Source organism: Malaclemys terrapin, chromosome 1, assembly GCF_027887155.1.
Source record: "Malaclemys terrapin pileata isolate rMalTer1 chromosome 1, rMalTer1.hap1, whole genome shotgun sequence".
NCBI classification, from domain to species: Eukaryota; Metazoa; Chordata; order Testudines; family Emydidae; genus Malaclemys; species Malaclemys terrapin.
In genome coordinates, this window is record NC_071505.1 from 29,419,980 (window position 1) to 29,447,088 (window position 27,109).

General features: G+C 40.0%; 1 protein-coding gene across 1 annotated transcript in view; it reads left to right on the forward strand.

Moving 5' to 3' along the window:
• Window positions 1-24,357, forward strand: part of SLC2A13 (solute carrier family 2 member 13) — a 324,413-nt gene extending 300,056 nt beyond the window's left edge. Inside the window, exons 8-10 of the mRNA XM_054018969.1 lie at window positions 15,828-15,949; window positions 16,089-16,241; window positions 17,090-24,357. Of these exons, the coding sequence (XP_053874944.1) occupies window positions 15,828-15,949; window positions 16,089-16,241; window positions 17,090-17,316 (502 nt within the window). The 3' untranslated portion in view covers window positions 17,317-24,357. The remainder of the gene's footprint in view (window positions 1-15,827; window positions 15,950-16,088; window positions 16,242-17,089) is intronic.
• Window positions 24,358-27,109: the final 2,752 nt, after the last annotated feature.

Genomic DNA, 27,109 nt, shown 5'->3' on the forward strand with positions numbered 1-27,109 from the left:
TCTCCTCCTAAGTTTGATACTAACTGCTGAACAAAAAATATTAGGATAAATGACCACATAGGTACTCACAGCAGCTGCTGTGTACTTAACTACATCTTATGCTCTTTCTTGGCCATGAGTCACTGGAGCAGGGTGCTGGTGCAAAAGCACCTAATTAGCCCCTGCCCGGTCAGTTCCAATCAAGGGAAGCAGAGTGGGTCTGATGGAAAAGGCCTGATGCTGGCCTGAGGATTGGCAACACCTGCTGGCCTGACAAGCCAAGGGCTATAAAGGCAGGGAGGGAGCCAAAAGGCAGGGGGCAGCAAGGGAGAAGTCAGTCAGGGAGGGAGCTGGAGACCTCATAGCTGAAGGCTGACTCTGCCTGTAAAACTTGTGTATAGATGGACACTGGTGATAGGACAACCTTAAGTAAATAAAGACACAGGTGTTGCACAACCCTGAAGCCTCTCTGAGCCTTATGGGGGAGAGCAGGCAGGCCCCAGGAAGAGGGGCGGGTCATGAAACCTGTTACAGTTACTTTAATCTGGAATCCTTAACTTCTCCAGAAATTAACAGAGGAGATGATAGAATAGAAAAGATTCAAAAGTACAGTATAGCTCACTGTGCAGTATCCCTTTTGTGCAGCAGGGCCTATGCTGGGTAAACGTTTTGTCCCAGGTGTGAAAGTACTACCAAATAAACCATGCTGATACTCTTAGTCACCTGACCATCTCAATTAATGTTGCCAGTTGGTTACATTTCTGCATTTGTTCCTATATATGCTTGACATAACAAAACTTGTTTTCAAAATATTACATATAATACTCCTGGAGCAATTCTGTGCCAAAAAATTCAGTGCACAATATTTTAAAATTCTGCAAATTTCTGCATAATTTAATTGTCAAAATAATACAATATAATCATCTCAGTTTCAATTATTTTGGTAATTTATTTCAAAATACCTGTCAGCAAGTGTGTCTGTAACAGTACAGACCACAAAAAAGATTCAGGAAATGATTTTTGACAAATAGATTCCTTACTAAGGATATTAATACAGAACTTTCAGTAATAATTCATTTAAACTACAATACAGAAACTTATTTCCTGCACCTCTCAGAAACATTGCAAAGGCTTGGGGGAGTTATTGATAATGGAGGAGCTGAGGGAGAGGGAAGTAATTACTGAAAAGGAGACTGGGAGTGAACCTGGAAGGTTGTTGGGTATGGGTGGGAAAAGTATGAGACAGCTTTTTTGGGGGGGTGGGATTGTTAGGGAGTTGGGGAGCCTCCCCCATGCAGATCCTGGCTAACCCCTAACCTCTCCCATTCAGTCAGGCACATCTGCCCTTGTCTCCGTGTGTCCCTGAACCCCCACTCAGCCACCCCTCCTCATCCATCCCCATGTGTCCCTGCATCCCCCACTCAGCCACCCCTTCTCCCCTGTCCCCATATGTCCCTGCACCCCCCTCCACCCATCCCCTTGTGTCCTTGCATACCCACTTAGCCACCACTTTTCCCCCATCCCCCTGTCGCCCTGCACTCCACTCCCATTCAACCCTTGGCTCAACGCTGTCATTAGACTACCTCCTGTGCCCTCACCCCAGTCTGTACCCCCCACTAGCCCTTCCTAACTGAAGTCTGTGTGGCCCCTAGCAACCCTCTGCCCCACTCTGTCTGTCCCCCCTATATCCCATGCCTCACCTGATCCTGCGGGCTGGGTGCTGTGAGGATGGCAGCCACTGCCCCCACCGTCCCCACAAATGGCTGCTTTGGCCCTGAGCTGGCTGCCCTCTCTTCTGGCACCACAGCAGCCCCTGGGAGTGAAAGGTGTATTTTCTGCAGGGGACATGAATTCTGTGTGTGCTTAGTGGGGCAGAATTCCCCCAGGAGTAATATAAGGATTTTCATTGCTTACCTAAGAAGGTATCTGGTGCAGGCTAGCCTATGCTTTCTATGAAATACAGTAGTTACATTCTGTTAAAAAAAATCAAGGATTTATTAACTGAATTCCTGATTTTTTTAAAAAGTAACTTTCAGTTATTGAAACTTTAACTAAAAGTTTGTCCTCTACTGCTGATTTAGTACTAATGTGGAGACACTGTAGAAGTGTGTTAATGTGAAAATGGATTCAACTGACATCTGATAATGCACTGAAACTCCATTATTATTAGTCTAGTAGAGAGCTATAGTTCCTTTCATTTTAGCCTAACAACGTTGGGAACCCAATTAGAAGTCATATTATCCTATTTATATGGATCATGCTGCGATTAGGAAAATAGATTGTGTTAAAAACATGCTAGTTCCTTTCTTCTGTGCTTTGTCAGCCCTCTCTATTTCGATTATAAGCTCTTTGGGGTAGGGACTGTCTTACTATGTTTTGTACAGCATCTAGCACAATGGGCCTCTAATCTTGGTTTGGGCCTCTTGGCACTTCTGTAAGATAAATAATAAATCCTGTAAATCTCATGAATTGTGAGAATCCGTAGGTACACAGCGTCTGATGTTAAACCATTTGAAGCCAATGAAATGATTCCCATTGACATCAGTGAGCTTTGGATCAGACACATAGTGCCTAGAATCCTTTAGGAGGAGTGATTGTAACACAACGTAACACATATGCTCTGTACCAGGAAAGTCAAGAGCTCACAAAAAAAGTTGATACAGGATTCAGGTGAAAAAGAATTAAAGGATAGGAATATCATCAATGCCAGTCAATACGGCTTTATGGAAAATAAGTGTTGACAAACCTCATTTCATTGTTTGATGTGCTTACAAGTTTCTTTGTTAAAGGTAACTATGTAGATGTAATATACTTAAGACTTTTATTAGGCATTTGATTTAGTAACATATGACATTTTAATTAAAAAACTAGCACTATACAATGTCAATATGAGAACACGTGAAAGGATTAAGAACTGGCTAACTGACAACTCTCAAAAAGTAGTTGTCTTTGAAGAATCATCATCGAATGGGGTAGTTCTAGTGGGGATCCGGGTGGATCAATAGACTCAACACTATTCAACATCTTCATCAATGATCTGGAAGTAAATATAAAATTACTACTGATAAAATCTGCAGATGACACAAAGATTGGCAGAGTAGTAAAAAAAAATTATGACAACAGGGCAGGAGCAGAGAGGTGATTTTATCTCTGTATACAGCATTATTGAGACTGATAATGGCATCACAAGTGAATTTTTAAAGATTGGAGAGGGTGCAGAAAAGAGTCACAACAATGATTTTAGGGCTGGAGAAAATGCCTTACTGTGAAAAATAAAGTGCTCCATCATTTTAGCTTATCAAAAAGAAGATTGAAAGGTGACTTGACTACAGTGTATAACCTTCACAGCGAGAAATACTGAGTACTAGGGGGCTCTTTAATCTACCAGAGAAAGGCATAATAGGAAATCATGGCCGGAAGCTGAAGACAGAGAAATTCAAATTACAAATAAGACACCCATTTTTACCTGGGAAGGTGATTAGCCACTGGAACAAACTCCCGGGAAAGTGATGGATTCTCCTTCTGCTGCAGTCTTCAGACCAAGACTGGACGCCTTTCCAGAAAACAGACTTTAGTCAGACTAAGTTGTGGGCTCAATGCAGGGATAATTGGTTGGGTTAGATCTTTGATATGCAGAAAGTCAGACTGGAGGATCTGATGTTCCCTTCTGATCTTAGACTCTATGAATTCATGAACTTGTACTACAGTCTTCTTGGACATCTATTAGTAGCATGTTGCCCCTTTTCTGTTTATTCTTAATAAATGGCTAAGAAGTTGTCTTAGGTAGACTTCTTACCACATTCAGCAGGTAATGCCTCATATTTAGAGGTTACTTAGCCAAGCTTAGGCTAAACGCAGAGCAGCTAATTTAGAAATGTATTAGGAAGATGCATGATTTTGTTAGCAGCGGTTTCACCGTAGTCATTGCTATTTTACATCTTTTGACAGTCTGTTGACTGAATAATAGCTCCAGCATTTTATTGATTGGGTAAAGAAAGCTGCAGCTACAAAGCAAGAAGACAGCACAGATTTTTCAAACAGCCTATGAAAAATGCTGGTATCAGAATAAAACTGTTTAAACATTTTGGGTTAAATCCTAGGAAATTAGCATGCATGCATAAGTACAAGCAATCATGGGCAGAGTTAGATACACATAGTATAGCATATAAAATCTGATACAAACATGTGTAACATGCTGTTCTCTGCCAGAATTTGAGGAGCATGAGTGAAGATACAATTATTAAATTGCATTTGTTATTTTCATGGAAAAATTATGCAGGTAGTTTTCTTATGCCTGGGTGTGCCAAAATAAATGAAAGCGCTGAGTTTTTTTATATTAAAATATGTATGAGATAAAGAAAGGAAGCTTCATTATTGATTTGAGGCATTAAGATGCCTGTAGAGCTTCCTGGAAGAAGGAAGATGAGAGAAGGTTCAGAAAGCAATATCCAATACGGGGAAATTGACACTTAGTACAATGTACTGACAAGTGTTTCTGTATTACTAGGATCAAACCCTCTCAAGTGAATTTCACAAGCTCTAATCAAGCTACTGCTAAAGGATATTTTCTTTTAGCTAAAGTGGCAAGGCCCAGGCATTTAGAACAGAATAACCTGAGATCTGTCACCACTAATGATTTTGATGTAATGGGTGGTGGCAATGGTATAGCACCCTGACCTGCTGTGGTGCCTAGAATTGCCATAGGAGTAGAGAAGCAATCAATTTTGGGGGCACTTTAGGTAAACAAAGGAATATTTGAAAAAATGCAACACACTGGAGTCATGCTTTACTTGTAATGGCACAAATGCAACAAACATATATGTGTATTATACATAATGTTAAAGCAAAATGATGTATGCACTAAATTTTTAAAATATAGCCCTTTACTTAAAATAACACTGCCACACTTGGCACCCTTGTAATATCAGTCAAAGCCCAAGCTATGGACCAAAATGGCAGTGATGCTGCTTTACTATAGAGGGGATCCTTTCAGGTTAACGTTGAGTTACCTTGTTCAGACAGTGTAAGAAAACTTGCACTGCAGTTGCCCAGGCTATGCTTACTGTGAGTATTAATAGAACTTATTTCCTATTGCTGTCAATCCAGCATTTTTAACCATAATGTAATTAATATCTTTAAAATATTGTGTGTGGAAAAGAAAGAATAAAAAAAACCACTGTCCCAAGCATTTTTATTCCTGGTTTTACTTGAGTCTCCAATTTTTTAATACTCTCTCAAAAACCTGAAAAGACTAATCTTGCCTTTTCTGCTCACCAAAAAAAAAAAAAAAAAAAAAAAATCCCCTTCATGTTTCCAGTACAGCTTGAAATTAACATGATATACTTTGTTTGTGCATCAGTCTAATGGATGACAGCCCTGCTCTGGAAGTAAGATTTGATATTTCATTTAATGCTTAGCACTTACAGGGGCTTGATATTTTCAAAATGCTGTAAAATTAATAATCCTCACAACTCCCCCATACGGGTAGGTATTTAAGTATTATCATTTTCATTTTACCAGTGGCAGAACAGAGACACTAAGAGCCTGATCCCAAATCTGCTGAAGTCAGTGTAAAGACTCAGACTGAGTTCAATGGGCTTTGGAACAGAAGCTCCTAGTGTCTGGAATCAAGGCCACACAGCAAGCCAGCAGCAGAACCAGGGAAAGAGTCCCTCACTTCAGCACCAAGCTCAGTCCACTAGACTAAGCTGTAAAGTTCTAGCAGTGCTGCATAAATTTTCATGTAGCTCCTCGAAACAGCACCAATTAATGTAAACATCTCATATGTAAACTAAATATATTATGGATGGGACAGGTTAGCACCATCTATTATTAAGACTGGCCAACACTTCCAATTATAAAATACCCATTATAAAAATCATCTACACTCTTCAGTTGCTTAGCTCTTTGCCAAATATATAGAAAGCAGGGCTTTCCCTGCTACCTTCCAAAAGTTCCAACGTAGCTTCATTCAGGGCCGCCGGGGGGGGAGGGGGAGGGGCAAATGGGGCAATTTGCCCCGGGCCCCGCAGGGGCCCCCACAAGAATATAGTATTCTATAGTATTGCAACTTTTTTTTATGGAAGGGGCCCCCGAAATTGCTTTGCCCCAGGCCCCCTGAATCCTCTGGGCGGCCCTGGCTTCATTGCTAAGTGTGAGCAGGTCGACACTGACCCTGAAAATAAGGCTTGTCAAAATTTTCCAAAACAATGGTGCCTTGGCAACAGGTTTCTCTGAAACACCAATTTTAATGTAGACATTTTATTGCAAAAATAATTCATAGCAAAATACAGTACACAATGAAGCGCAAAGAGCAAAATGGCTGAGCTTTTATGAGATTTTTATTTATCCTTGTAACCTGTGCTTTTTATTTCCCAGATCTGCAGTAGGAACTGCCAGTCATACAACTGGCAGTGAATATTTTCACATTAGTATTGTTCTAGTCACACTTGCTGCTATCGAACTTATGTGCTGTGCACTGCATTGCATAGAGACAGAAACTGCTGTTACCACTTCAGTTTGACATTTATTAGATACTTTGGCCTGCTCCAATTACTATAGCTGCTATCCAGTTAAAATGCCCAGTAATGTTTCTCTTCTTTGCCAAGGAACATATGATCTAAAATTCTCCACATTTAGTTGTTAGATACTATAATGCTGGGATCTATAGAAAGCTCTAGGAGTGACAGGTAGATAAAGATTAGTCATCCACCTAGAACAGTATTCAAATTTATTCCTGTTTAGTCTCACCAAGAACCTTGCAAACATGACATTAGGTTTCTTGCCCAAAGTAATCTCTTTTTCCAATATCTTTCCTTTTGGTGGATGTCAGTATTTCAAAAACTCATTAGCAGTCTTAGCAAAATGCTGCAACTGTCAGAAGATGCCCCTGATATTACTGTGTAACCAAAAGTGAAGCAGCATCTAGCTAAGCACAGTGGTAAACATTATGTGCACATTTTTCAAGCCTAGATCTGGTTTGCTTTTTAAATTGAGGCTGATCATCTGGCATAAAATGCTTTACTTACATGTGTGTTTTAATGATCAAGACATTACTGCAGATGTAAGTTACAGATGTAAGAATTGTGGATGTGGACATAAGCTCCTCCAAAAAGGCTTACATTTTCAATGGGTCCATTCTGAGGCATGTGAGCCAGTGACTCGGAAACTGTGAGAAAAGATGCTTGTTGATATTTCAGAATTTAGTTACTTTTGAAATCAGTTTATTATTCATCTGTTGGCAAAGAGATTTATGCATTGAGTCTTAGTTCAGATGGCACTAAGACCACGAACATATCATCAGGTCCTGCATTGAAAGGAATACTGCACTTTTGCTCCAGAATATATGTTCTGCTTCATCAGTTGCCTCTCCAGATTCACTCTGGATGTCTCTGTGGATATGAATCTTACAAGTTCAAGAGCATTTTTGCCAACCGACTGTTTTCAGACAATTTGTCACCTTTGTCTCAGTCTGCAGTCCCAACCTTCAACGATGGTGCACTTGTGGCTGAGACTCTTGGGCCACATGCACACAGGTGGTTCAGTTTGCCATGTTGCGCCTTCGCCCTCTTAAATGTGGCTCAGGCCAGTTTACTGTCCAACCCTTCACCCCTTTGACAGGTTGGTCCACTTCCCTCCGTTGATCCTGGACTTCTTGAAAGCCCTATATCAGAATGGCCTATTCAGCAAAATGGAAGCAGTTTTCAATGTGGTCGTTGGCCAGTGGAGTTCAGCCAGCACTGTTCTTGCTGCATCTTCAGTTGTCGGGCCTTGAAGGTGCATCTGGCGGTGATCTCAGCATTTCGTTCACCCATTCATGGAAGATTGGTATTTTCCAATGTCACGGTAGCAAGATTCTTAAAAGGAATTCTTTGTCTCCATCCGCTGGAGTTGGAAACAGTTCCTTTGTGAGACCTTAGCACAATCTTAGAGGCTCTGATGGGCCCTCTATTCAAGCCCCTGACATCTTGTCCCTTGCCTCTCTTGTGTCAAAAACCTATACTCCTGGTGGCAATAACATCCGCAAGGAGAGCATGTGAGCTGCAGGCTTTGATGGCAGACCCTCCTTATATACAGTTCTCCAAAGACAAAGTGACCTTACAGCCGCACTCCAAATTTTTGTTTAAAGTGGTCTCAGTTTCGTTGGAACCAGGCAGTGTATTTACCTGTATTCTGTCCTAAGCTGCATTCACCTCAGAGGAGCAGTGCCTTCACATGTTAGTCATCAGACGATGTCTAGCCTTCTACCTGGACAGGATTAAACCCTTTAGTGCTTCGCCTCGCCTGTTTGTGTCATGTGCAGACCCTGTGAAGGGGCAAGCGGTCTCTTCACAGATGATCTCTAAATGGGTAACATCCTGTATCAAGACTGCATGTGAAATAGGTTCATCTATACCCCCCTCAGTGGGAGCAAGCCCCTTCTACCAGAGTGCAAGCTACGTCAGTGGCATTCTTAAGTGACGTCTCAATACTGGACATTTGCAGGGCTGCCACATGGTCATCAATACATATGTTTATGAATCATTATGGCATTACCATGACATCCAGAGCAGATGCAAACTTTGTGAAGGCAGTCTTGCAGTCCTTGTTTAAGTAGACTCTGAGTCCCACCCCCTATGGGTACTACTTGTGAGTCACCTAAGTGGAATTCATGGCTGCATTTACTCGAAGGAGAAGAAACAGTTACTTACTGTAACTAGTTCTTCGATATGTGATGCAGCTGTGTATTCCATGACCCACCCTCCATGCTCTCTGCATCAGAGTCTAGTCACTGAGTGATTGGTGGGAAAGAACTGAAGGGGGATTGAGGCAGCTCTGTCTCAGATAGCCAGGGGAAGGAGTGTGGCCACAAGACGTGAGCGCTGCCTCCTATAGGTACTGCTAGGAAAAATTCTCCAGCTCTGTTTGGGCGTGCACCTAGTAGAATACACATCTGCATCATATCTCGAAGAACCACAGTTACAGTAAGTAACTGTTTCTTATTTTTGCATTAAAAAGCATTTAATTTTACTTTTTATCCTACGCAAGTCGTTTCATCCTTGATATTTTTTTTTAACTAGAATCTTTCTTTTCAACTGCAGAGCACACTGGGAGAAGATACTCTTATGATCATCTCTCTCTCTCTCTCTCCCCCTCTGCAGTAGAGACATTGCTTGGGGAGAGGAACGTTTGTAAAACTGCAGGTGGTGAAACAAGGCTGCATCTAAAGAAAAGGATGGGTTTATATGTATATATATATGTATGTTAGGTTTTCAAATTGAAACCATCCATATTGGATTTTTACCATTCTTCATAGTACATACATAATACATTTTCAAAGTTCAATATAAAAAAAATAAGTATTGAGTTTTATTTTTTAAATGTGGTTAGCAAGATTTTTCTATTCTAGAGACATCTGAGCTAGAGCATAAAGATTCTTAGAGGGGAAATCACCGGCAGAGTATAGCGGGAGCTGTTTTAATATAAATACTAGGAAATGCCTCCAAATATTGATGTTATTGGCCCAGATCCTTGATTGCACCAGAAGAGCACATGGTGTAGATCACGAAGGAGTGCAAAGATGACTTTAAGCTTTTCGCTCCTCTGATCCTGTGAAACTTAGATCTGCCTGAATGCTGAATTCCAGTGGATGGGATTGCCTCTCTATTACTTGGAAATCCCTTTACACAAGGAGAATCCTCAAATGGTCAGATCAATTAATGGGCTAATTCTCCTTTACACCAGAGGCTATGAGGCAGAGCAGCCACAGTGAATCAGCCCTGTTATCTTATGGCAAAAGTAAATTGTGGATCATCATCATCTTTATAACTTGGCACAGGAACTTGGCATTCGGAGTATTAATCGCCCCAAAGTGGATGTACACTGCTCGAGCAGTGAAAAGCGAGAGTCGTGTAAATGAGAATCAGACCCAATGTCTTTGTACACCATCAGCAACTAGGGCTACTGTGATAAATGAAGGGGGGAGGGGTAGCTCCCTTTTATGGACACCCAGCCAGCCAGTAGCTATAAAATCCCTCTTAGTAGCTGTTCTCTAATTGCTCTACCTGTAAAGGGTTAAAAAGTCTCACTGCTATGCATAGGTAAAAGGAAGTGAGTGATCACCTGGCCAAAAGAGCCAATTGGAAGGCTAGAACTTTTTAAAATTGAGAAAAAAAAGACTCCCCTTTTGTCTGTCTGTCTGTTGTTCTCTCGGGGAGAGGCAGACAGGGCAACAGCTATGCTGTAAGAAGCTTGGGCCAGGTATGAAAAAAATCATACCTAGAAACTACTCATTTAAAACCCCAGATATGTAAGTAAATCAGGAAATGTCTAGGAAGACGTGTTATGACTTGTGGATTCCTCTGTGCTAACCCCAAGTGCCTTTGTTTTGCTTGTAACCTTTAAACTGGACCTCAGGAAAGCGATTCTTGGTGTTTATTTCTTATAGTTGCTCTTTAAAATCTAGCCTGAGTTCCCAGATGTATTTTCTTTCTTTTTTTTATTAATAAAATTTACCTTTTTTAAGAACAGGATTGGATTTTTGTGTCTTAAGAGGTATGTGCACATGTTGTTTAATTAGCTGGTGGAAACAGCTGATTTCCTGTTTTTCTTTCTTTCTGAGCTCTTCCCCGGAGAGGGGATGAAAGGGCTTGAGGGTACCCCACAGGAAGGAATTCCCAAGTGTGACTTCCTGGGCTCTCAAAGGGGTTCTGCACTTTGGTGGTGGCAGCATCTACCAATCCAAGGTCAGAGAAAAGCTGTAACCTTGGGAGTTTAATAAAAGGCTGAAGTGGCCAGTATTAATTTTTAACATCCTTGCGGGCCCCCACCTTCTGCACTTGAAGTGCCAGAGTGGGGAATTAGCCTTGACAGCTACACATCATCTCCAAGTACAGGGGATCATTTTTAAATGTGTTTATTTTATGAAGAGTTTAAAGAGCTGAATCATAACACTGGTGAGTTTGTAGAAAATTATTTTATATCCTTAGACTGCATGGACTAAAGCTTTGAACTTTTAACTGTACTAGTCTAAAAGGCTGGTGAATAGGCCAAAATATTAGTAAAGAGGAGGCCATCATATATAATACATTTTACTATGAAAAAATCCTTTTGGTTAAAAATCTAACTCCCACAAATGTGCTTAGTGGGACAACAGTACCCATCTTTATAGGAATATAACATTTTTCTGCGCTAGTTGTGTAATATCCTGTCCACCTATGCTCTGAGTGTCCCTAAACCTTCAACTGCCTGAAGCTGAGACTGGATGACACTCGATAATTGCCCTGTTCTGTTCATTTCCTCTGAAGTGTCTGGAACTGGCCACTATCAAAAGACGGGATAATTGGTCTAGATAGACCATTGGTCTAACCCATTATGGCCATTCTTATGTTCTTATTGTCTATTTCATGATGTTGCACCAATATGTCACCCTTATAACAAAGCAAAAGTTAATAGGAATTAGAGAAGGAAAAGATCGGTTGGGTCACCTTCTCTTGCCTTGCTGAAACTTTTTTCCAATATACTTCCTAATGATTTCTCTAATGTAGTTGTAAATTATGCCCAGGCTGGTATTTCCAGCAGTGCCCTGGGGAGTTATTTTGCAGTCCAATTGGCCTCGTTAGGAAAACTAATGCTGACTCTCAAGGAAAATATCCTCTTCTCAGTTTCATCCCATTACTTCTACCTGTAACACGTTGGACAACCGAGAGCAGTTTGTATCCTCCTGAGTGTTTACATGGTTTTAAAAATGTGTTAATATATCGCACATTAAAAATACTGCATTTATGGTTATAAAAATCTAAAGACAACTGAAGTCCATGGAAAGACTCCAGTTAACTTCAAGAGACCTTGGATTAAGCCCTTAGAAAATAAGATTTTTCAAATATTCCTAACTACAGTCATCTTTCTGATAAAGAAATGCATTCTGTGGTCACCGTGAAATCAGAAAGTGATACACTTCTGTGTAAGCATAAGAACTTTAAAATTATTAGCAGCATTTGACTTGAGATGACGATAGTGGTGACTTACTATGTATAAATGGATGTATTAGAAATAAATAACCCAGTCAATTAATCATCAGTTTTAAATTAGTTTTTACCATATTTACCTCAAGTGAAGTTCCAATAATCTTATCTAGCATTACTATAGGTAAGAGTTAATAAGCATCTCCTCTGAGTTCAAAACAAATAGTGTTACCACATTAACATGAATTACTACAAATTGGCTTTTGACTGGAACACCATTGCCTATGTCATTATATAAACTATTGCTCTAGATTTGTTTCCAGCCCGTGAGGATAAAATCTCCTGTTAGCAGTTTGAGTGCTCCTGAGATACTGAAAGTAATTTGGGGTAGATTTCTCAATATGCTGTGGCTCTTTAGTTTCCATTAATTAAAGTAAAGGGTGCTTCTTAAAGTGTTTGCAGAAAATACGTGACAAAAGCAACTTGCATTAAAATATTTTAACTGTGAGACTATTATGTTTTCACTTCAGCTGCAATTTAAGGGGAAGTGATGTGATATATCCTTACAGCTTATAGTTTTATGATCTGACACATTCTTGTTATTTATAAACTCTTTCTGCTGGGACCTGATTTGCATAATTTCTTTTGTAAACTATTGCCATGGAATTTTCTCCTTGTATTTGCATTTCCATTTCCATTAAAGTGATGAAATTGCTCAGAAAGCATTTGGGTAACTACCATAGATATTCCATTCATGCAGTTCCAAATACAGCTCTTTATGTAGCAGCAGGCTGTATAGTTGTTATTATTAACATATTTTCTTAGTAAAGTGGTAGATGATTGCATTAGAATGACTACATTAATAGTACTTCATAGTCTAACCTATTGGCCTTGCATTCGTTTTATTTATTTACATATCTTGATGTGTCAGCCTTCAGCAAGTGCAAATATATATCTCTATCTGTAGCTAATGGGTTTCTTCTGGGTGCCATGTGCCACCTCATTATAGAGAAGATAAACAAAGCACAGGATCATACCTGCCCAAGTTTCTACTAACATTTAGTTTCTAATGTTGTGTTTTCCTATTCTTGTGACACGGAATCAGCTTTTCTTGAAACAGTAATTCCTCTCCGTTACTGACGTTTCTAAAGAGAGCAGATCAGTGACCCCAGCAGAAGGAGGTTTTTAATGACGTGTTTTTCCCCATATACTTTATGTTTATTCCATTCTGTCAAAAGTAGGAGGACACATTTGGAGAAAAACTGTGATAGAATGAAACATCCAAGCCTCTTGGTGGTGATGCCTATGGGAATCAGTAGGTTGGTGCATGCCGGTAGATATATCTACAAGATGATAAAACAAAGTAACATCTTTATTTACTGTGAGGAAAAAAATCATAAGAAAGCAGTGGACTATTCTTTGATGGGCAGCTGCAGTGCAGACTGAAAGGAACAAAAAAACCAATTACAGTATTGTTTGCAACAAGACATTTTAAAGTAATAATCAGCTTGTATTCATTACTATGCACCTGCAAATGAAATCAGAGTAACAGTGAAAGAAGCAAATGTGGGCTAATGAAACTATAGGACATTGTCTGAGCAATTCCATGATTTCATGGTGATGCAAATGCAAAGGAGGTGAACATGCAGGGGTGGATGGGAGAAGGCTATGCAATCACCAGGTGCTAGGATATTAAATATATCAAAAATCATTTGCTCACCATTTAAGGAACCATCAACTTACACACAAGGATAGTCTTCCAGTGCAATTAACAATCTTCCATGAACATCACACACTGTACATTGCCTAAATCAAACTGAACCTTTACCCATCAGTGAGGAATGCATGAAACTGTTTATAGTGTAAAAGTTTGCCAAAAAAAAAAAGGTAGGGGATGTTGTTTTTCTAGCTATTTCAGTGTTCAAAATGACATTGAACTAAGCCACAAACAAAATATCAGAGGTGAGATAAGACAAGACCTGGTGTAATGTTTAACAGTTGGGAGAGCCAACCAGAAGAAATGACAAAGATTATAGCAGTTTCCTTGATCCCTCAGTCTTAATCAGGTTTGCAACCTGGGGTCTTGTTAGATTGCCAGCTGCTTCTGGATATCCATGTAGCAGCAGTTGCTAAAGATCTGTTTATTCTTTCTGCCTGGCAAGTTGATAGCCATCTTTTGTGGGGGTACTTAACTGGCCTTGGTTAGCCATATGTTTGTCACCTGAAGGCCAGAAACAAACCAGCAGAAACTGAATGAGACAGGGTTACTAAACGTGCCCTTTATTGTACAGAGGGTGAAGTATGGTTCCACAGGTACATCAGTGTTAGGAGATGAAAGCTATGTGCTGCTCCAGCTGCTGGTTCTCAGCACTCTGTCGCAATTTATCATTCATTTCACAAACCAGCAGCGTACCAAGGTGTGACAGTTTTTCTTTTGGAGTTTTTTGGGAACCAACTGTAATAATGACAGGCCCAACAATACATTCCAGACGGTAATTCCTGCTCTTCCTCCTCGCTACTTATTGCCCATTTACACCAATGCATCCTGTTTCTCATGCTATATGACACATCAGATGCATGGGTGTGCAGCTGTATCTGAAATTTTTAACCCACACAGATGTTCAATTCTTTATACTTTTTCGTCATCAAATATGAACATTGTGTCTATACTGTAGAGACACTGTCATCTTAAAAATCACATTTCTGACTGAAAATGTGTACTATCGTAGTCAACAGTAACGGCTAAGGTTATTATAATTAAAAAGCTATTGGGAGAAGGGAGAAGAAAATATCTCCTTCAAGTTTATTTATTTATGCATTTCACAGCCCAATTGGCCATTGTAGAGTCAGTTAGTTAATTTTTGACTTGCTGAAAAGATCCTTATAAACATAAACAGGAAAATCCTTACAAATATAATTACTGAATTGTAATAAATCAAAACATACTATTTCAAGAGTGCTCTATTAGGAAGTGGATTTTAAAAAAAGTCAATTTCAAAAAGTTCAAGTTGTTGGTGTCCCTTTAAATCTATAAAAACTAAAATACTAAACTAGTTCACTGATACTAAACTATTTTGACATTACATTTTGATGTGCTTTTATATGCATGGATCATAAGTTCTATTTTGGACACATAATTGCTGGAAATGCACAATTTCTAAATGCATGCAGAGTGGGAGAGATGGAGATGGAGAAGCATACTTTTTCTCCAGCAATTCAAATACTTTCTCCTTACATACAGTTTAGGTCATGTAGTACTATACATAGACATTGGTGTAGTCTTTAGAAGAAAAGAGTTTTTTCCCCCCTGTTATACAAACATGTTTTTCTTGGTTTTGGCACATGCCAATGCCTTACTGGTTATGTCCAAAGATTTCAATGTAAAAAGTATGTACTTTGAGTTCAAAGTTCAGCATCCCATACTTCTGCCATGAATACGCTACTGTTGCAGCACATCCACTCATGGGACTGCTGCTGCACCTCTTACTCAGATGAGTAATGTTTATGTGAATTGGTTTTGGTGGGACTACTCATGTGTAGCAAAGACTATTCAGCTGAAGAATTGTAGGATTGGGCCCTAAGAACACAAGTACACTATTTAAGTGCAGAGCCTCTGGTTACTCTTCCTTGAGCCACAATGTCAGACACAAAATGTCTTTGAATGGCTTTGAAATAGGCATGCATCTCAATGCAGAATTTGGCTCAAAATATCTTTATTAAATTAAGGAACAATTCAGTTTTCTAACTTTATATTTGCTTGATTTGACATTAAAATTTTTGAAAATATATTTGCTGCTGCTGTTGTTTTTTTCATTAAGACATTCCAGAAACCACATTTGTATTGAAATGCTGCTAATTTCCCTGAACATAATTATCTAATGATCATTTTATATGGTTATTTTTTAGGTGTTCGAATGAAACCAGATTCAAAAGAGAAGAATTATTTTGGGCATACAATTTCTGCCCTACTCCATACTCTTGGACAACACTTCTGGGCCTTATTTTATACTTGGTTTTCTTCGCACCTGGTAACCAAATACTTGTTTTAGCACATAGCTTTAAGTAAATAGCAAACATTTGAAGTTCTTAATGGTCAGACCATTTGAAGCTTCTCTTACTGTTCAATCTGATTGTTATACTAAAATTGATCTTTTTTTAAATTCTCAGGAATGGGACCTATGCCCTGGACAGTAAATTCTGAAATCTATCCACTTTGGGCTAGAAGTACAGGAAATGCATGTTCATCTGGCGTAAACTGGATTTTCAATGTTCTGGTGTCACTGACATTTTTGCATACAGCAGAATACCTTACATACTATGGTAAGATGTTGTTTGTGTCTTAATCTGCAGTATTAACATTTGTATTGTCTTACATGCCACGTAGATTTACTACAGTTTAGATGATATACTAGCTGTTTTGTGGTATGCCATTTTAGCTGCAAAGCTCTTGATTAATGCTAGTTTAGTAAGTTTCATTGTTTAAGAAGGGAATGTAGACATATAATTTAAAATGAGGAAGATGAGAAGAAGAACTTCTGTTTAGTGTAATACTGTGGTGCCCATTTAAAAGGGTAGCATTTGCCATCTTTTATCACATAGTAGTATCTGAGATTCTCCTTCATGTCATTACCATCACAGACCCTAGTGATAGGGCCCACATGTCTAGTCATGTGGTCATACAGGCATTGTAAATAATAATTAGGTATAGGATAAATTCAAGAGCCTGGTTTAATCTTTGTAATCCTTTTGGCTATTTTTGTTGATGTTTCTCTGTTTTTTGGGCACCTCAGGGCCCATTCAACCAGGGGGATAGCCAAACCTTCCCTTTCATGTGTCTCTTTACTGCAGACCTCCAGTAATGTTATTGTTGTTTATTTTAACTGATGGGAAGTTAAAAGGATCTGTATGAGTTTCCATGTTACTCTAAAACTAAATGGAGTATTGCTCCTTACTAATTTGATTTATTATAAAGTGATGTAAAAAAGCATTTTTTTCTCATGTCCACAGACATGTACTCCTTTATTGTAATGCTGAGGTTCATATTTCACAAACGTCTTTGATTTCTGTAGCCTCCTAATTCTGTTGTTTCTTTTGATCTGTGTGAGATGGGGGAAAGACAGGGGGGATAAAGTTCTGTAATCTAGTATGTGTGTTGTTTTGTATTGCAGGGGCATTCTTCCTCTATGCAGGGTTTGCTGGTATGGGACTCATTTTCATCTACGGCTGCCTTCCTGAGACTAAAGGGAAAAAACTAGAGGAAATTGAATCTTTGTTTGAAAACAGGCTATGTACATGTGGTATTTCAGATTCTGATGAAGGGAGATATATTGAATATATTCGGGTGAAGGGAAGTAATTATCATCTGTCTGACAATGATGCTTCTGATGTGGAATAATTTTCAGCTGCTGATGTATTAATCATTTAAAAGCCTTCTGGGGGAAGAGCAGCTCTTGGTGACCTCACTGCCCTGCTTCTGGTCTGGTTCTCCTTTCTACTGCCTAGTTACAAATGCCTTTGTGTACTAAAATACTTTATTTGGGAGAAAATGAAATGTAATACTGTTTTCTTGATCATGGAAAGTAATGGTTTCCAAAGGGGATTTAATTCTTCGACCGTATGAATTTACCAATGGTGTGCAATACAGGTATCTGTGCATTATACCAAATGAAATGCATACCATGTACCATACTGTATATCCTTATCTTTTTTTGCTGACAAAAGTTAAAATAATGTAATAGCTAATCAGCAACCAGATGAATCATAAAAGTAGAATAAAACTGGGAACAGGGGCTGGATTCACAAAATTCTAGGCACCTAAAAAATCACTGGGATTCACAAAATTTGAGTTAAGCACTCAGGCTTCCTGTACAATGACTGGCAGGATATAGGCACTTATGAATGGGATTCACCAAAGCCAGCACATTAGGCGGATTCCTCTAGCCAATGGGAGATGCCAGGGAGGGTGGGGGGAGAGTATCCTAAGCCCTGTCCCTCTCTGAGAATTTGGCACGTAAATCCAGGCTGGAGGGAGGCATCTCCCTCTCCTTGGGATTCTCAGCTGCAAGCCCTCTCTTAGAGATACACCAGGAGTTAGGGCACTCACCTGAGAGGTGGCAGATCCCTATTTGAGATCCTTCTCTGTCTCAGGTGGATGGGTGACTTGAACCAGGGCACTCCCACATCCCCGATGAGTACTCTAACCACAGGGATAAAAGTTGAGTGAGGTCCCCGTCTGCATCCTCCTCCTGTGAGCATGCTTCTAAGACTGGGCCCCGTAGGCGAGTTAGACGGAAGAATTCCTATCTTCCCCTGGTTTGTACATTGCACTGGGGCTTAGGCATCCAGACACCTACAGGGGAGCCATACTGCATGTACTGAGAGGCACAATATCAGCACCAAGGGGAACTTTTAATGCAAAAGCTTAGGAACCTACAGGGTTTGGCAGCAAATAAGCAGGGGGTTTGTGAATCCCAGTGGTGCCTGATCCTGAGATTTAGGTACCCAAAGTGGCAGTTAGGTGCCTAAATCCCTTTGTGACTCTAGCCCTACATATTTGGTGTTTTTGCTACAGCAGCCTGAATATGAAATAAGCAGAATGAGAAATCCACTGGATGCTGTAGAATAATCACTTGAAATTATCACACAGTTTGAAAATACAAATATCTTCTGTCTTCATGGGAGAGATGTGTCTCCTAATGGGATTCCACTCTTGTTTCTTTGTGGTGATATCCAGAGGTCTGTACTAAATTGCTCAGTATTTCAGCTCTAGTGTCACAGTGGATGTTGGTTATATTACTCTATCCAGCTATTGATCTTTGACCATATATTATGATCAGTAGTTGGTATTTGTGAGCTAAATTGCCAAAGAATGACTTTAAGCTCACAGTAAGGTGTAATTAAACATGATTGCCTGGACAAATAAACTGACATACATTGATAAGTCCCACTTAAAGGCCTAAGTTAACTGGAAAAAAGTGATTTTTCATTCCCATTTGTGCATCTGAGCATTCGGGTACGTGTCCAGTTTTGAACACAAATATCATCAGTTTAAAAAAAAAAAGAAAAGAAAAATAGGGATGAGATCTTGTGTTGATAAATTCACAGCAATCACTACCCCTTTGCTCATTAATATACATGTCACTTTCAATTTATGTCTTATGTGCAAAGTAAATGATTTCTAGCAGGTCTTTCCTCCCTTTACTCAAAGTGTCTTTGAATCTGAAAAGAAAATTAGCAGTATTCAAATGCTGATATTTACTCATATTAATTGTCTTATGAAGCATTGCAAAATTGTCAGGAAAATTCACCGTGTCAAGCACAAAAAGCTGCTCACTCACATTCACCATGGTAATGAAAAAATTAATGGTATTTTATTCACCTGCCAAAAAAATTACTTGCATTGGCAAGCAGAATCTTATGAAGCTGCATTAAACTATCATGATATTTTCCTCCCTCTCCACCCCTACCCAGTTAATCCTTCAGAGAAATAAGTTTAACAAAATTTGGAAGCTCGAAGTCATACCCCTGAAATTCAGACTGGAGGAAAAATCCCTTTTCACATATACCATTTCCTCCCTTTCTTTTCATGATGTACAGTTTTGATGAAAATATATGAGGTCGTTGGGTTTTATAGATATAGGTCTGGAGGCCTTTTCATGGATTGGGAGACATATTTTGAATGTGGGTTTGCTCTCTAAGAACAAGAATGTTATTGGTTGCCTAATTATTTGTAGTGGGTCACACATGGGTGATAAGTTTGTATTGTAACTCTTTGCTAGATCTGATTTATATTGCTCTATATAATTTTATACAGGGGCTTTTCTAACTCCTTGAGTTTTCTTTGAATTGTGTATTTTGTCAGAGTTGGGTGTGACTGTCTTTTTAACTTTATAAAACTGTTAATGAAAAGAAATGTTTAAAAAGCAAATGTTTTAAAATATCCCTCTGTCATTTCGAAAAGGAGGAAATAAGCATGACAAACAGAGGGCTTTTAAATAAGTCACAGTCACTAAGTGACTGGACTCTGAATATGCACCTGCTCATTAGAGGGCCAGGCTCCCAGGCCTCATATCTCTGCTCTCAGGTATGAGATGTTGAAAATGTTGCAGGATGTACAAGTTCAAATGTACACTCTATTAGGCACACCGTTGCCAGTTTATAGCCTTCACTGAAGGCACAACTTAGTCTTAAATACTTTATGGGTAAACTGGCTTCTGCCTGATCCCCAAAAGTCTATTCTCCAAGGCCATGATTCAGAAAAGAATTCCTATTCAGGACAGCATGTAAGCACATGTTTAAATGCTGTCCTAAATAGGGACAGACTTTAGCACGTATCTCTCCTAAGGCCCTGACCCAGCAATGCACTTAAGCATGTGCTTAACTTTTAGCATGCGATTAGTCCTATTGATATAAGTGCTTTTGCTGGGCTGGGGCCTAAGCCACTTGAAATGCAGCTGATCACTAATAGCTTTAGTGATCAACTGTCACTCTACTGCACCAACATCTATGATTAGACAAAATTACTGCACTGCTGTCACTCATTTGGCATAACTGAAGTAAAGTGACTGTAATAGAAATTGTCACAAGATCAGTGACTTGTTTTTCTGCAAATGCTGGGGCTTTTTAGCAAAAGAAGACCATTATCCTTTGTCAACAGTTTTTCTTGGGTGTTCTCATAAACTACATTCCGCTGTGCACAGTACTCTGCTATATTTCTGACACTTATGACTTTTATCTTATCGTAGACAATTGTCTAAAGTCATGCATGACATTTCCCTACTCTCTAGGCATAGAGACTAAAAACACAATGCATTTCAGCTGTGAATGCAGCTGAGTAATGAGGGCACAAAACCTACTGGCTTCTTTTCTGTCACTTTCTTTTCCCCCCAATGGAGTTAGATTTAAGTCTTCCTTTTACTATTGCTTTATACAGAGATAATATTCCATCTCTTATAAGTATTAGACATAATACCAAGCATTATTTATAATAAAACAAGATCAACTGAATACTTGAAATTAATCTTACATAATTAGGATTTTATTTTTAGAATCCGTTAACACTTATAATGTATGAAGAAAACTAAACAAATATTTCTATTTTGCAACAGGTTTTTATATTTGTGCATATTTTATGTTCTAAGAGATTTTGCTAGTGAGGGTAGACTTACTAACATTCCAGATAAAAGGATATCAGTACAATGTAGTTGAATAATTTCTTATGACAGGATTTTAATTTATAAAAGAACATAGATAGTATGTCTAAGCACAATATCATTTTTATTAAAAGCTTTCTGCAGAAGATGTGAAATTATTTCTTCACAAGTACGACATGTTTAATTCAGGGCATCAGGAAAGTTGAATTGGTGATATAATTTTGGCTAAATTGGCATATGAATTACATACTTACAGTTTGGGGAATTTCTTACCTCTGATGCTTCAGCTCATGTAGGTCTGATAACAAGTATAGGAGATGTTAATCCAGATGCATATTTTATTTTTTAAAATTTTATTAAAAATTAATTTGTTAATCTGTTGTAGAGTTCTAAAGCTTCTTTAATGTAATTTGCAAGTTGTTTCTGCCCCTCATCAAATTGCTGGTCAAATTGTGGGTTTTTTGTCTTTTGTTCTTTTTAATTTGGTTTGAAGATAATCATTAAAGTGGACTAAGCCCTTTAGGAATCATTTAGAGATCATTGAGTAATGAAATTTAGTTGCTGTGCATACACAGTAGATAATTTTTATCTTGTGAGTGGTAGTGATAACAAGTCCAAACCTTGTAATAAGGGAAGAGGCATTAAAAGAAATGTTGTTGTGCTAACTTCTTTCTGAATAAAATGGAAGTCGCAATGCCTTTCTTGTATAGGAGTTAGTGCTGGAGAAAAAAAGAGCAAAGATGTCATATTAAAAGACTCTTAAAATAACATTACAGTTGAGACACCCATCAAGAAAGACAAGGAGTTGTCTTTTACTTACCTCATTATACATCCTCTATTAACCAGGGAGTTGGGGACATACAAGACTATTCGGCAAAGTGAATATGCCAAAAGGGCAAATCCTGCCACCTCCTTTGCAGGTGTGAATGGACTTCTGGCAGGGGCAATGCTGTAATTCTGCTCCGTGGGAGGGTAGAGAATGGTAGAGTGTGTGGCCTGGAGCCAGTTCCCCAGATCACTTCCATTAACATCAGAGCAGGTGTGTCCCATGAAATTAGATGGCATGGCAGGGGTGAGTTGGAAGAAGGATGCAATTGCTCCACATGTCCTCCAGTCCCAGCTTCTCATGGGAAGGTGGGAACACTGGGCTGGAGCTTGGGTAGAGGAGGTCTGCGAAGAGGGAGCTCCCTTTCCTCTGGCGCTTCCCATTCCTCCCCTGAGGTCCTTGGGTTGGGCACTGGAGAGAAGTTTTGACCATAAGGAGCCAAAGCTCACTGCATTAATGGGATTCTTTCCTTTGACTTTCCGGGCTTTGGAACAGGCCTTGTGTGCAGACGTAGCTGTGTGCAATGGGATCAGATGGACCAGAATCATAATTCACTTTCTTTGTTTCTCACCTTTAACATTATTTTAACAAGGGGTTTTGGTTTTTAACTTTACCTGTAATTTACAAAAAGAAGCTTTATTTTTCTGGACGTTGTTAAAAGAGAGATGTCGCATTCCACATTAGAGAGATATTTTATTATAATAAACAAAGTTCTGCTAAGCACTTTAAAAAAGCAAAGATATTTGTGCACTTTTTCTGAGAGATTGAAGCTGACCAAATCCCAAGTCCTCTTCAGCTAGAAGAAAATAGAGCTTTGTGTACCAGGCCAGAAGCAGATAATCCACAATATGTGCTTTATGGCAACATGTGTTTTATTGCGGGTAAGATTTACAGCTTACATGTAGCTGCTGCCTATAAAAATGATTCTGAATTATTCTCCAGATTGAGACAAGTCATTTTTTTTTGTGCAAAAATACTTGTTGTTTTCTATAAAACTTCATAGCCTTGTGTACAGTACAGTTACACATAATCCATGAAGTGGTTTAGGTTGTGGCCGTGTTAAAAATGTCAGACCAGTAAACTCTTCTAGGTGAACATTGTTGAAGAAATATTGTTGTTTGGGTTATTGGGGGGCAGACTCCCTAGAGGCAACTATATAGATTTTAAAAGTCAGAGAAAATGGCAGTTCTTGCGTATTTTGTGTATGTTTTCACATAGAGGAGTTTTTTATGTGCCAATAATCATCACTGTGGTGTTTTGTAACAAAGTGTTAATGGTGTTCCAAAGTACTGTAGAGGAAAATATTTTAGCCACACAATCTGTTTGTGTTAACTGAAGGCCCATTTCCAATCTCACTTACACCAGTTTCTCAACAGTTGACTTCAGTGGAGTTACTCCTGAGTCACACCAGTGTGTAAGTTAGACCAGAATCAGGCCTGATGAATCCAGAGTTTCTGTAAATCCTCACTTTTTTATGTAATAGATGTATAGTATGTTACAGTTGAGTGATTTGGCATGTGTAATTATAAAGCTCTAAATATGATTCTGTTAAACTGTACACTTTTTATTTGGATTTTACTTTTCAAAAGTTAGTTTGACATTTTATCATATTTCTATGACTAGCAAGGGGTAGCACAGATTAGTAATGTCCATATGCTTAAAAATACAAATAAAGTTTGTGAAGGCCTTAAAATATAAGCCAACTTATCTCATTTCTTTAAACATTCAGCAAAATTAAGAAAGGATTGAAAACGTAACCATAGGGATTTCTGAACAAAGGCTCAGCCTTGTGGGACAGATCCTGAGCTGGTATCAACTAGTGTGGTTTCATGCTTTAGCAGACCTTCTGCAGTTTACGCCAGTCTCAGTCCAACAGAACACAATCACGTGCTCAGTTTTAAGCACTTGAGTAGTCCCAGAAGTCAGTAGAATTAGGCTTGAAATTAAGCACGTGCTTATGTGCTGTGCTGGATTGGCCTCCAGCCGGGAATCAGGGCCTATAGATACAGAACTTCTCATTTAGACTCTGTCAGAATCTTTAACTTGATATTTATCTAATGAAGTCAGATTTAGAATACTTGAAACAAAATGTTATTAGAGACTAAATTTAGTTATATTTATGTGCTTATTACTAACACGTACACATGTGAAGCTGGTGGGCATACACTAATCCCTGAATGCATGTTGCAGTATGTAGTACTTAAGAAATGAGTTTTGGCAAAACTAATGTGAATATGTTATTCACCAGCCTGTTGAACATGTGCTGTTTCCTTTTGCAGCCAAACAAGCCTATAATGTATGAAAGTGTTGTACATTTTATGAAATTTCAGTGATGTAAAGTTAAATGATTGTTTTATGTTCTAATGGCTTTACATAAAAAATAAACATCTTCAGAGAATTGTTATTGCCAGACTTGTAAATGAACAAAATAAAAGGTGAGATAGTTAATTACACAATCTTTCTAAGAGTTTTATTTGTACTAGAATTTAAGTAACTTTTTATAGCTGGAAAAACAAATCATCTAGCAAAATGAGATATAAATATTGGCCTAGATGATATAAAATATTTCTTAATCTATTTGATTGCTCTGCTGTTAAATAACATTAGTAGCTGAAAGCCCAAGATGACACACAAGAGTCATTCATAAAGTCGTGTGTGTAAAAAAGCCAAAAGTGGCTGAGAACTTAAAAACTGGATGGTAATAAACCATGAATCCCACTGATGGTTGAACCTGGTAATATTCTAAACAAAAATAGCTCTCAACGATGCTTGCAACAGGTTCCATCACTTCACACTGACTCAATAGACATTTTAGGCTTCAGAGTTCCTGGAATCTTATTGTTGCCCCTTTTGACCCAAATGGCTAGCCAAAGTTTAGGCCCTGGGCAGGGCCAGTGCTACCATTTAGGCAAACTAGGCGGTTGCCTAGGGCGCCAAGATTTGGGGGTGCCAAAAAGTGGTGCCCCCAATTTTTTTTACAGCGTTCCTACGCCCCCTCCCCGAGCGTGTGGTCGCCACTCCACTTCTCCCGCCTCCTAGGCTTGTAGCGCCAATCAGCTGTTTGGCGCCGCAAGCCTGGGAGGGGAGGAGAATTAGAGTGGGGGCAGCGTGCTTGGGGAGGAGGCGGAGCAGAGGTGAGCTGGGGTGGGGAGCTGCCACAAGGCCCCCCAGGGGGGGAGCTGCCGTGAGGGGGGCGCGCCTCAGGGCAGGGGGGGCGAGGAGCTGCCGCAGGGCGGGGCGGGGTCGCAAGGTGGAAGTTTCGCCTAGGGCGCGAAACTTCCTTGCACCGGCCCTGGCCCTGGGGGTGTTACAGCTGGGAATAGAAATTGGTGATAGGTATTTCTTTGATGCAGTCTTGTTTATTTACAAGGAGTGTACAACGTTCTGTGTTTCTGAATGCAGAATTCACCAAGACCAAAAGAAGCAGTTTCTTAGCTTACCAGCCTCCCTTTAGCCAACACTAGGCCCAAAAGCACTCACTCTAGCTTTTTCCTGGGTCACATTGTGCTTACAGGCTCCTGCTTGTTTTTTTCTTGACTCTTTTCCTTTGCCGCTCTCTCTCTTTTTGTCTGCTATTTCAGTATCTATGTGCTCTCTCAGACTCGCCTCCACTCCTTCTCAAAACAATACTCAGCCCAAAAGCTCCTGGGCGGGTCCACACACCCTTTTGTCTTAGGTGGGCATATGTTTACAGTTACGTTAATTGAAGGATGAGTTCACACCTATCAATATCAACAGGGCTTTCCAAGGCATAACAAGGTTTCACTCAGCTCATATTATTATATAGGTATCTCAAAAACAGGGAGTTTTTCTAATGATGGTGGTAGCACTCACTTAAAAATTGACTGGTCCACTTTCCTTCCTGGAGGCTTGAAATAAAACGTATAATGGAACTCAGGAGCACAGGGCAGCCGTGAAACACAGCCCTCCCTGAGTAAAATGCAGCAACCATTATATGATTCCTTGCCAGCAACACTACACAAGTGTTTTTTTAGGAGCAGAAATTAATGATGATAACTTCACTTACAATTATAGGTGGCACTGAGGTAGGCAGAATGTAAATATCCAAGACTGAATATGACATGGGGAATGTGGCTTACCCATCTACCCTTGTGAAAAGTATCCTAGGTTCTTTAAGGCTACAAGTGGTCAATGCATTATGTGTCATCTGAATGAAGGAACTCCAGCACCATGCCTCCTTTACATCATTCTGTGGCATTGCTTTACTACTGATTGCAAGGGAAGAGTGCCACCTACTGCGGCACTAATACTGCTGTCTTCCGTGTCTCCCATCCAAGTACAGACCAGGCCTAGCTCTGCTTAGTTTATGACAAAGTCTAACGATTTAGGAGGGCAATTTATACTCAAAGACTTTGTCTGATTATGGGGACCAAGGAGGGCGCAGAAGTCACAAATGTGTAGCCAAAAACTGCCCAGTGTCACGGAGTATATATTTTAATTAAAGTAATTTGCAGCGAAAACCGTTCAGAGCTATGTGATGAAGTGTAATGAATAGTACAGCAACCAGCTAACCCTGTCATCCCAATGGCTGCTGGCTCAGCCGTGCTGCCGTGCAAGAAGCTGGGCAGGGAGCACAACTGCCACCGCCTCCTCCTCAGCACTGCTTCCCAGACTCAGCCACTACAAAGGGAGCAGGGCCCTGCAGCGCCCTCTGATGCCGACTTACATAAGCCTTCTGACTATGGCTACGGTTATCACGGGTATTTTTAGTAGTAAAAGTCATGGACAGGCCCTGGGCAATAAACAAAAATTCACAGCCCGTGACCTGTCCATGACTTATACTATAAATACCCCTGACTAAATCTTGAGGGGGGGGGAGAGTGCGGGCCACTGCTTGGGGGAGTGGAGCCAACGGCACTAGCTGCCGGGGGCCGCCAAGCAGCGGCTGCTCTGGCTGCCTCTGGGACCGCTGCGCAGGAGGGGGAGGAGGGGAGCGGAGCAGCTGCCCTGGGACTGCTGCCAGGGGCTGCCAAAAAGTGGCTGCTCCAGCTGCCCCCCAGGACCGCTGCTCGGGCGGTTCCCCAGAGCCAGCTGCACCGGCCGCTGCTCAGGCAGTCCCTCGGGCCAGCTGCCTGGCGCTGCCCGAGCAGCAGTTGGTGTGACTGTCCCTGAGGCCACCTGAGCAGCTGGCCCCAGAGCCAGCTGCTTGGGCAGCCCTGGGGTCAGCCACACTGGCCACTGCCGTAGTT